This window comes from Asterias rubens, chromosome 11, assembly GCF_902459465.1.
Source record: "Asterias rubens chromosome 11, eAstRub1.3, whole genome shotgun sequence".
NCBI lineage: Eukaryota > Metazoa > Echinodermata > Asteroidea > Forcipulatida > Asteriidae > Asterias > Asterias rubens.
This window is the reverse complement of record NC_047072.1, coordinates 16,377,987-16,389,334: the sequence shown is the minus strand read 5'-3', so window position 1 is coordinate 16,389,334 and position 11,348 is coordinate 16,377,987. Positions and strand designations below refer to the sequence as shown.

General features: G+C 39.7%; 1 protein-coding gene across 2 annotated transcripts; it reads left to right on the top strand.

Moving 5' to 3' along the window:
* The first annotated feature begins 874 nt into the window (after positions 1-874).
* Positions 875-10,881, top strand: LOC117297079. Of its 2 annotated transcripts, XM_033780208.1 has the most exons (7): positions 875-1,005; positions 3,513-3,661; positions 4,312-4,514; positions 6,296-6,414; positions 7,193-7,234; positions 8,468-8,578; positions 10,057-10,881. In XM_033780208.1, exons 2-7 carry the CDS (start codon positions 3,540-3,542, stop codon positions 10,153-10,155), a joined length of 696 nt encoding a protein of 231 aa, XP_033636099.1. In that variant the 5' UTR covers positions 875-1,005; positions 3,513-3,539; the 3' UTR covers positions 10,156-10,881. The 2 variants fall into 2 exon arrangements, with proteins under 2 accessions (XP_033636099.1, XP_033636100.1); XM_033780209.1 differs by lacking the exon at positions 8,468-8,578.
* Positions 10,882-11,348: the final 467 nt, after the last annotated feature.

Sequence of the window (11,348 nt, the reverse complement as noted above, 5' to 3'; positions counted from 1 at the left end):
TACACCGCCTTAAATTTAGGATGTAATAATGCCGCTAGGGACGCGCGAATATAGGCGCATTATACAGAAATGCGTATTAATGAAATTTCTTTATTCTTGGGGCCGTACTGAATCCATAAAAATAATATATTATATTCCTGTATCGCATAGTGTATGGGCCGTACTGAACCCGGGATATGGGGATATTCCTGTATCCATTGTTTGTGCACAGCCAACGGGGCAACCACCGTTGAGTTTTGTCCGTTGGACCCCTGAATATGTCTATATTCCTGTACCATTGCTTGTACACAGTGTATGGACCGTACTGAACCCGGGATATGGGGATATTCCTGTACCCATCGTTTGCGCACAGCCAACGGGGCAACCCACCGTAAAGTTTTGTCCGTTGGACCCCTGAATATGGGGATATTCCTGTACCCACTGCTTGTGCACAGTGTATGGGCCTTAGTGAACCCGTGATATGGGGATATTCCTGTACCCATTGCTTGTGCACAGTGTATGGGCCTTAGTGAACCCGTGATATGGGGATATTCCTGTACCCATTGCTTGTGCACAGTGTATGGGCCTTAGTGAACCCGTGATATGGGGATATTCCTGTACCCATTGCTTGTGCACAGTGTATAGGCCTTAGTGAACCCGTGATATGAGGATATTCCTGTACCCATTGCTTGTGCACAGTGTATGGGCCTTAGTGAACCCGTAATATGGGGATATTCCTGTACCCATTGCTTGTGCACAGTGTATGGGCCTCGCTGAACCCATGATATGGAGATATTCCTGTAATATAGTCAGGTTCCAAAGACTGTTCTACCCAAAAGTGTATTATGTACAAGGTGCCAGACAGGGGTTATATTTAAATGAGCGAGGTCACCAATCGTGGCACTATTTCATTGCATGCGGGGCCGTCCGAATAACACGTCAGAAATGCTATGAAAAGAAGCCTCAAACTTCGAAGACGGCTCACGGAGGGGACGTAAAGGTGTCAACAAAGTCCAAGGAAATGAGGTGGGCTTTTGGTGTTTTTTTAACTTGGCTTAGATCACATTATTTACATTTAGGTTTCCAAGTTTCTGTGGCCGGCATCCACCTCCGCTCGATCGTCAGTCAGACCATCACCATGGCCATGGGGGGATGGAGCATGATTTATTGCTCCATGGTCAGACCATGATCACACCATCATCATGGTCAGACATCAGACAGATCGTTGTCATTGGAGAAGTAGAAAACTACTCCAGGCACCTTCTCGAAACTACATCTAATTTTTCTATTGATTACTAGTATTCTACAGTGTACTACTAGTCTTCATCATGACATTTACATGTAGTACTACACGTACTACTAGTGAAGACGATAGCAGAAGTATCCTGGTGTCATGTGTTTTCAGTAGGATAACAGGAAAATTGTTCACAATCAAAAACTAAATGTTTTTTTTTTAAATCATCTATCCAATTTTTTAACAATAACACTTACACTTCATGATGTGTTTTACGTTGCGAGAGACAGTCCGCCATTAACAGTGCTTAAGTTATATATATGCATGCATGACATTGGAGCAACGTCACATGTTTTCACACCTTTAATTGGTTGGTATTTCAGAAGCTAGTATGGCGTGCAAAATAAATCAAAAATATTATGTAATTACTACTTAACAAATTTAATTACAATTTTGTCCTAAAGGCATTTTGGCTACTATATTAGAATCCAGAGATATCATAAGGCATGAAAGTAAAACACCCCATCCCCCTTGAAACACACACACTTCATAACATTCCGTTTTCCCCCATTTCAGACCAGTAATGTTTGGTTTCAGGAGATAAGAAACCAATCTATGATATTTTCTCTTTAATGTAGACTTAAAATTTATTACGCTTATCGGAATTTATTACAGTATTCAGTAAATAAAAAAAAATGGTTTTTGGTAATTTTCACTTAATTTTAAAATATTTTAATGTTTTCCCCATATTGGCACACCATAGAAACCCAAATAGTAACCACCTCACGTGATCCATCTAGTGACTAAAGCAGAATGAAACTCAATCTAGCAGTCTATAGTAATTTTGTTTTGAACTTTTGAGGTTGGATGATGTTTCGTTGACTCATTTGAATGTTGGCATAATAATGCACTAGTGATTAGTACCAAAAATCAATCATTTTATAAATGTTTGAGCATAACCAACAACAGGAAACTCTTTTCTCACAGCATGATTAAGCCTGATGAAAATACAGACTGTGAGTAAACTGCATAGCTTCTGTCACCTGTGCAGTATGCACAATCTCGCTGTAAACGGGGGGAATCAAAGTTGGGGACCGAAAACATATGAGGGTCGATAACGTATGACGCTACGATACCTCCTAAAAAAAGTCCTAGCTCCTAGTCGTAGTCATAACATAATCAGTCAGCAGTGAATTGGTGAAACGAAACTGCTCATTTCACTGTAGCCGGCCGTTAATTATCTGGATTTCATTTTCACTTCAGATCAGATCACAAATTTGTAATCATTATCATAACTTTGTTGTTTATTCCTGTAGCTAGTGTAGTGTACCTAGTCACATGTGTAGTTGTGATATTGTTTCCCATACTCTTAGTTAAGACGCTATGTCAGATTTTTGGCCCCAAACATTAAAAAAAATTTTTTTTTGAGTGAATGGTATTTCAAAGAGTATCACCCACTCTAACGAAAAAAAAACTAACTTTTACTTTTAATTAATGGTCAGGAACCATGACAAAAATTTAAAAATTTTCATTTAAAAGTTAAAACACATAAGAATTGTCCAGATCAAAGAATATGCGCTTGTGGAAGCAGGGAATTCCTAATCCTACATGTAGCGTACGTCAAGTTTATTTCACGGGTTAGCGAGGAATTTGGGCTTGTGAAGTCCAAGCTGAGAATGGTGATCGCTCGGCAGTTAGTGCAGCTGCTAAGGTAACAAATTGTGCACTTTGTGGTAAAAGCATGAAATTTGCTATGATGGTTGGTATTGGGCTAATAATCAATTTTAGACTTGGACCCATCTTGGGTCTCTCCTATTTGGGGGCGGAGCTGCATTTGCATAAAAAGGGGTCTTGTATATAAATATTAGGCAAAATTACACTTCAAATTTTTTTTTTTATATTTTGGACCAGAAATATAAACTTGAAAATCAGTGGGCGTTTTTAACACATAGTTTTCTATAAAAGAAGAAAAAAATTTCCATGAATTTAAATAGTTTCTTTATTTATCCCCTCTTTTGTGGGCGGGGCCAGAGTAGTAAGTGATGGTGTGTCTGAATAACACATTGTATACACACAAGCACACACATTACAAGCAGAAAAATCTGACAATCGTGTCATAGTCGTGACATCAGACATACACCGTCGGCTATGTCATCGCTATGGCAAACTCAAGCTCTCAAATCACGCCATATAGCCTAGTTTTACACTGTAGTCTGATAGCACATGCTACGAAATTGGGCCCATGTTTTCTCCTTTTTTATTTATATGTATCGTGTATTTTGTGGTTTGTTTGATGCAGATTGAATGCACTACACGCACTCCGACAATGCCTGTAAATCGAGCTGTTGTATTCCAGTTCAGCTTACTGCTGTTAGTTTTACCCGTTCAGTTTATCATCACACAATGGAATCCAGTGAGCAACACGGAAAGAACTCATAACTTGCAGGTGTAAGTAGTCAATATTTAATAAGGGAATAAAAGAGTGACGCCTGTTTAAAACCTTGCAGGGTCGCAGCTACATGTATGTGACCACAAAGCCCGCAATGTTTAACCTGCCATTTGAGACTGAGTCACCATTTTTTTTAGTCCCATTTATAAATATCTTTCTGTTAAAAACATCCAAAAAGTTGGAGCAGATCTGACGGTTTAGCCTCACATGCATCTTGGAGTGCACAGCAATGTTCCTCATATAAGGGGTACCTCTATGAAGATAATGTAAATTTGTACAGGAACCTTGTAGAGGGCACCACGACAATTGCCCTGAATGCCGTGGGTTATTTCGAGACCTGGCCTCACCTCGCCTCAACTCTTCATTGAATTTCTATCCATGTTGAGTGATGTTATGGTAGCTAGCTGCTACCAGCGCAGGTTTGGAAATTGCTTGCTGAAATTTCAACTATCGCACATAAGTATCAAACCTTTGAACATTGTTAAAAAGGGCAAGGCAATTTTCCTTTTGCAAGGGCCACTTCCAATGAAAAATCTTAAAGTCAGTGGGAAACTTTTGAAGGGCACCAAGGCCCTGTAATTCGAGGCCAGATTTTGTTCTTGCGTCAAACAGATTTCTTGTTATATTTCCTGCTTATTTTCATTTGTAGATTGATGCTAAAGTTGAACTCATGGAGGACTCAGTTCTTGTCGTTGAAAGCTTGGAAGCAGTGGTGTAATACTGCAGCTGATTATGTAACAGGAACAGTCCAGAAATACGCTTATCCAACAATAACTGAAGATGAGTCTGAAGGAGGAGAATCTCCTGCAGTTGAAGTCCTTCAATATAAAGATAAATCTGGACATTTTGCAGGTGAGTCTAAAGAATAATAACAACTGAGTCGAGCAATAGGGTTTGGGAGGTAGTGCTTTCTGCTCTACTAGCCAGGCTCCTAGTGGATGATACCCGAGCCTTCATCCTTACAGACTGTGAAGGGGTTACCCTGTTTCAGCCCAGGGAGTAGGTGGCTCCTAGTGGATGATACCCATGCCTATATCCTTATAGACTGTGAAGGGGTAACCCTGTTTCAGCCCTAGGAGTAGGTGGCTCCTAGTGGATGATACCCAAGCCTTCATCCTTACAGACTGTGAAGGGGTAACCCTGTTCCAACCCAGGGAGTAGGTGGCTCCTAGTGGATGATACCCATGCCTATTTCCTTATAGACTGTGAAGGGGTAACCCTGTGTCAGCCCAGGGAGTAGGTGGCTCCTAGTGGATGATACCCATGCCTATATCCTTAAAGACTGTGAAGGGGTAACCCTGTTTCAGCCCTAGGAGTAGGTGGCTCCTAGTGGATGATACCCAAGCCTATATCCTTATAGACTGTGAAGGGGTAACCCTGTTTCAGCCCTAGGAGTAGGTGGCTCCTAGTGGATGATACCCAAGCCTATATCCTTATAGACTGTGAAGGGGTAACCATGTTTCAGCCCTAGGAGTAGGTGGCTCCTAGTGGATGATACCCAAGCCTTCATCCTTACAGACTGTGACGGGGGTAACCCTGTTTCAGCCCCAGGAGTAGGTGCTGGTGGATGATGTTCATGCCAGCGCCTACATCCTTACAGACTGTGAAGGGGTAACCCTGTTTCAGCCCAGGGAGTAGGTGGCTCCTAGTGGATGATACCCAAGCCTTCATCCTTACAGACTGTGAAGGGGTAACCCTGTTCCAGCCCAGGGAGTAGGTGGCTCCAAGTGGCTGATACCCAAGCATACATCCTTAGGGACTGTGAAGGGGGTAGCCCTGTTTCAGCCCCATGAGTAGGTGGCTCCTAGTGGATGATACCCATGCCTACATGTACATCCTTACGGACTGTGAAGGGGGCAACCCTGTTTCAGCCCCAGGAGTAGGTAGCTTCTAGTGGATGATACCCATGCCTACATCCTTACGGACTGTGAAGGAGGTAACCCTGTTTCAGCCCAGGGACGGACTGTGAAGGGGGTAACCCTGTTTCAGCCCAGGGAGTAGGTGGCTCCTAGTGGATGATACCCATGCCTACATCCTTACAGACTGTGAAGGGGTAACCTTGTTTCAGCCCCAGGAGTAGTTGACAGCGTGCCCCTGGTGGCAGTAGCCCTCTCCTAGTACATTCTGCTCTACCAGCCAGGTTCCTAGTGGATGATACCCATGCCTACGTCCTTACAGACTGTGAAGGGGATAACCCTGTTTCAGCCCCAGGAGTAGGTGGCAGCTTTCCCCTAGTGGCAGTTGGTTTGGGTCAATCAAATGTAGCCCTCACCTTGTATCGGCCATCAGGCCTTGTAATGTTAGGGGGATCTTTCATTAAAAAAACTAAAAGAAGCTTATTACAAAATTAATTAACAAAAGTTAAACCGCCCTTTGGGTATTGACAAATGGAGATTGCAGACAGAGCTGATCAAACCATTATGAAATATTAACGTTTACACATTTTCAATTCTTTTTCCAATTCATGTACCAACTCAAACAATCAAAGACTGCCAGGCACTGTCTAAAATCAAGCACAAATTGTGGTAGGACTGTGTAATTGTTTTATGTTGTTTACAACTAATACTTGCCTTGAATAATTGATGTATTTGTGATTATTTCTAGTAACATGACTTAATTGTCTCAATGAACAGGGTCAGTCGAGCCGAGAAGTCCAAGGTCACCAAAGGTCAAATTCCGAGTGGGTCAGGTGATACGTCACAAGACCTGGGGTTACAGGGGTGTGATTGTTGGATGGGATGAAACAGCAAAGGTATGGAATACACAATCTATTTTTGACCTTATAATTATGATGTTAAAATAATAATAATAATAACGAAAATTTGTTTAGCGCCAAAGTCCGCCTAAAAGACACGCAAGGCGCTTCACAGAGAAATTTAAGAAAAAAAGGCTAAACAACTCAATCTAAGAATTAATTATTAACAAACATAAGAAATTAAAAACAGCAATACAATTATAAAAACACACTAAAAAGTCTGAAAATGAACCATCCCTAAAACCTGGACCAGCCAGAAGCAGATCTAAGCGAACAAATTACAATATTGTAAATAGATTAACACACAAGTGCGAGTGGATTATGGAAAATGTAGCGCTTCTGTGTACCATATCCAACGAGATATCCAATCTCATTCATAGAGATTATCATTACATGTTGTTATCGCAAGCCTTACTTTATCGTATTTCCACCATGCAAAGTTTCAAATCCTACTAAAAGATCAAATTCATTAGAACGTGAAGATAAAACCAAAAAGAACACCCCAGATTGCAAAGTAGGGCTTAATTACTTAATTATTGAAAGCAGGGTTACGCTCACAAGCTTTTGGGCGCGCAAACTTGCCTGCTTTGCGCTCATAGTTTAGGTTGTTTTCAACAGCCTATCACATACTTGAAAGCTCCGATCTGGGGTTTAAACCCGAGTTCACAGAGGTGAAAGGCAGTGAAAGAAACTATGATTCAACCTGAATGTTTTTGATTATTTTTTTAATTCTCATATGAGGACTTCCTTTTCCATATTGTTTATTTCTTTAAAGGCTCCCGAAGACTGGATCGGGAGGATGCATGGCTCTCATAAAGTAAGGTTTTATTTTCATTCATTTTAGTCACGTAAATTAAGGCATCTGTTTTGTTATTATAATATACATACCTGATTAGCTACTTAGCCTGTAAGCACAAAAACCTCTAAGCACTGGAAAATATTGCTTAGCAAAAACAGTATACCAGCCATAGTTTCATTAAGTCAACACTGTTGGGACCGGTGCCCCAGTCATTTTGTGCTTATCAGAGAAATTTGTCAAGCATTTTGCTCTTGTAGAATCTTAACCATCTACTGCATTACAACAACATCAGCCTTAGGCCTTGGTGAAATTGGTAGCTACAGCTACGGCTACGGCTAGATCACCACATCATCATGGGTTGAAGTATAGGCGAATGCTATTGCGAAGCAAATTTTGGTGACACAACAATCGGTACGCGTTCCCTTTCCTTCTGTGACACAATGAAATTCACTTCCCAGGAAGCATTTGCAGGAAGTATGATCTGGGCTTTAGTCTAATATAAGTTTCTGACCTTTAACCCTCACTTCTAACCTTTGACCTATATAGCCCCCTACGCTTGCTCAGCCTTTCTACGCCATTCTTTTAGATGGTAGAGACTCTGTACCAGCTTTGGTTTATTTTCCTCAGGAAGATTGCGATGATCTGATAGTTCCCACTGAGGTATCAAAATAAAGCTTTCCTTTGTGAAGGGTTTCCTTTTCTTTAGAGGTGAAGGTTTTTTTTATTTATCACTACAGGGTGAGTAAAAATGAAGTTGACAGATATTAGTAACTTAAAAACAAAACAACAACTGACACTCAAAACCCCAGTAAAGCACATATTAAACAAGTATTTTGTCCTTTTTATCTAGAAAAATAAAATAAACTATTTGATCCTTTCTAAGAGAAGCTATGTCTGTTTTACTGAAAGCGCTTTGTAGCTTTCCGTGGAATGTTAATGCTTGACTGGATCTAAACATCTGAGTTAGTAGCAAAGGGTATAAAGAAGTCATTCCGTGAACAGCTTGAAAAATAAGTACCTTGATTAAAATAGACACAGCTCCTCTTAGGAATGATCAATTTCTTTTATTTCTTTTTCTAACAAGCAGGAGAGAGTCTTTGTAAAATGCTTTACTGAACTTTCGAGTGTCTTGTTTGTTTTCATAACATCACCTATCCTGGTCAACTTCTTTCTGACTCGCCCTGTACAGCTCACAATCATCATTGCATGTATCAATATCACCATCGTTTGATTTCTTTTCATTTCATGCAGCATTGGCGTAGTTTGCCTAATTACTCAGTTCTAGTTGATTCAAGAGATAGATCAGACGATCAGACTACCTACGTTGCCGAAGAGAATATTGAGATTATCAAAAATACAAAGGTATTGTTTTCTGAATTTCTTCTTGCCTCTAGCTACAGGTGTTGCACAGAACATGAAGAATATTGTTTGGTTGTTACCCGCGTACACCGATGTGTGTAAAGCACTTTGAACTCGAATGGTTCATATCCCCGTACACCGATGTGTGTAAAGCACTTTGAACTCATTTGGTTCATATCCCCGTACACCCATGTGTGTAAAGCACTTTGTACTCGATTGGTTGTTATACCCGAACACCAATGTGTGTAAAGCACTTTGTACTCGATTGGTTGTTATACCCGAACACCAATGTGTGTAAAGCACTTTGTACTCGATTGGTTGTTATACCCGAACACCAATGTGTGTAAAGCACTTTGTACTCGATTGGTTGTTATACCCGAACACCAATGTGTGTAAAGCACTTTGTACTCGATTGGTTGTTATACCCGAACACCAATGTGTGTAAAGCACTTTGCACTCGATTGGTTGTTATACCCGAACACCAATGTGTGTAAAGCACTTTGAACTCGATTGGTTCATATCCCCGTACACCCATGTGTGTAAAGCACTTTGTACTCGATTGGTTGTTATACCCGAACACCAATGTGTGTAAAGTACTTTGTACTCGATTGGTTGTTATACCCGAACACCAATGTGTGTAAAGCACTTTGTACTCGATTGGTTCATATCCCCGAACACCAATATGTGTAAAGCACTTTGTACTCAATACTTTCAAGTTCTGTGAAAGAAAATATTATTAATATGCCTACTTGTATGCATGCCTCAGAATAGCCTACAGCACCCACAGCAATTTCCGGACTGCCCTGTGCTTTTGCTGTTGTGCCCTTTGCAAAGTTCAAACGTGCACATTTAAATGTTCTTCATTTAAGTACCTGTTACTAGAGGAAAATTGCTCCGCCCTTTTAAAGACGAGATTCAAGGCCTATTTATGTATTCATTCAAGTTCTACATGTGACAAATCTGCGTTGATTTTCAAAATAATATCTCATACGATTATCGCATGAAACCACCAGCTTGCTTATCATGTGCTATTTTGAGCTTGTGTCTCACTGAACCAACAACTCTATTTTCTATACATGAAACTTTATCTCTTTAAGTTTTGTCGTTTTACAAAGTAGAATGATTACAAAAGTCATAATGTTAAAATTATTTAAGTTTTCTACTCCGCAGCAGAAGAGAAATATCCTGAATTAAAAAAAAACTCTCCTGCAGCATTAGATCAAATAGCAAAACAAGTTGTGAAAAGAACTAATCTACCCTGTAAGTATACACATAGACCTTTTCGCAAATACCCATTGCGCAAGCGCCAACTGTTGAATGAGGTGCATGCTGGTCTAGCTAGCTAGACCAGCATGCACCTTATTCCACGCCTAATGTACGCGTACTTAGTATTAATTTGCGATAAGGTCTATGGTGTTACCACAAACCAAATACAATATCACAGTAAGTTGTTGAAGTTTGACTGTGTTTGATCCTTACAGGTTCAACATCCACAAGTTGAAGAATATTTTGAGAAGTTTGATGGAACCAGATATCTTGCTCGTCCATGGCTGAAGAAGATCTATCCTCATGACCAATGATGATCAAGGATGACCAATTGTGACCAAGGATGACCAATGGTGACCAATGGAGACCAATGGAGACCATGCCATGCAAAAAACTTCATCTTACTTTTCTTGAATGGATTCTCAGTTCAGACTCGTGTAAATACTGCACGTAGTTTTCCAAAGAGGTTTTCTACATCACATATCTTCCTGGAATCAAAGGTTTCTTCAAAGTTACTACTCAATCTTTAAGAATGAATAGGGTTTACACTATACAAGTCTTGCATTATTCCGATTATGGAACTTGTTACAGTGTACCAGTTTTGTTTTGGAAAGACTGTGCAAGTCTCGCGTTCCAACATTGGAATAGGATGTTGGAGGGGCAATGAGATGTGGAAGGGGTAACGAGATGTGGGAGGGGAGATGGATTAACCGACTTGCATTCAAGAGTGTCTTACAAAAAGTTTTAAAATATAAATTTAGACGATGAAGGGAAATGGTGTACCCTTTACTCAACAATCCCGGAATTATTCTAATCTCGTTTTATTATTGTTAATTTGTGTTTTTACACGACTTGCAATAATCTTGACACATCAGAAGCAATAGAATATTTGATTTTATCAACTGCATTTGGTTTATTATGGTCCATTGGGTCTAAGTTTATCCTTGTTATGGTGGAAGGTTCTTATTTTGCATTTTGCTGATATTTTCAGTTAAAATAACGATTCATCTAACACTCAAAATAATGATACGCATTAAAAAAGAAATTGGTAACGAGCAATGGAAAGCTGTTGATAGTAAAAAAACATTGTGAGAAACGGCTCCCTCTGAAGTAATGTAGTTTGTGAGAAAGAAGTAATTTGTTTTTTCTTCCACTATTATCTCGTAACTTCGACAACCAATTGAATTCAAATTTGTACAGGTTTGTTGTTTTATGCGTATGTTGAGATACACTAAGTGAGAAGACTGGTCTTTGACACTAAACAAAGGTTTGCAGTGTCTTTAAATCTCACTTTTTTTATCATGTTAATTTTCAGGAAAGCACATCACAACTTTACCTGGATTCAAGAGTTTTGTTTTTGATGGTTGCTTCTTGAGACTAAAGTGTACTTCTTACTGCTTTAACACAATTGTAAATATTAAGAAGGAATAAATTATGCATATTTTATGGCAATAACAATCAAACAATTTTGTGGAAATATTAATTCTGTGAATAACCTTTCTTATTG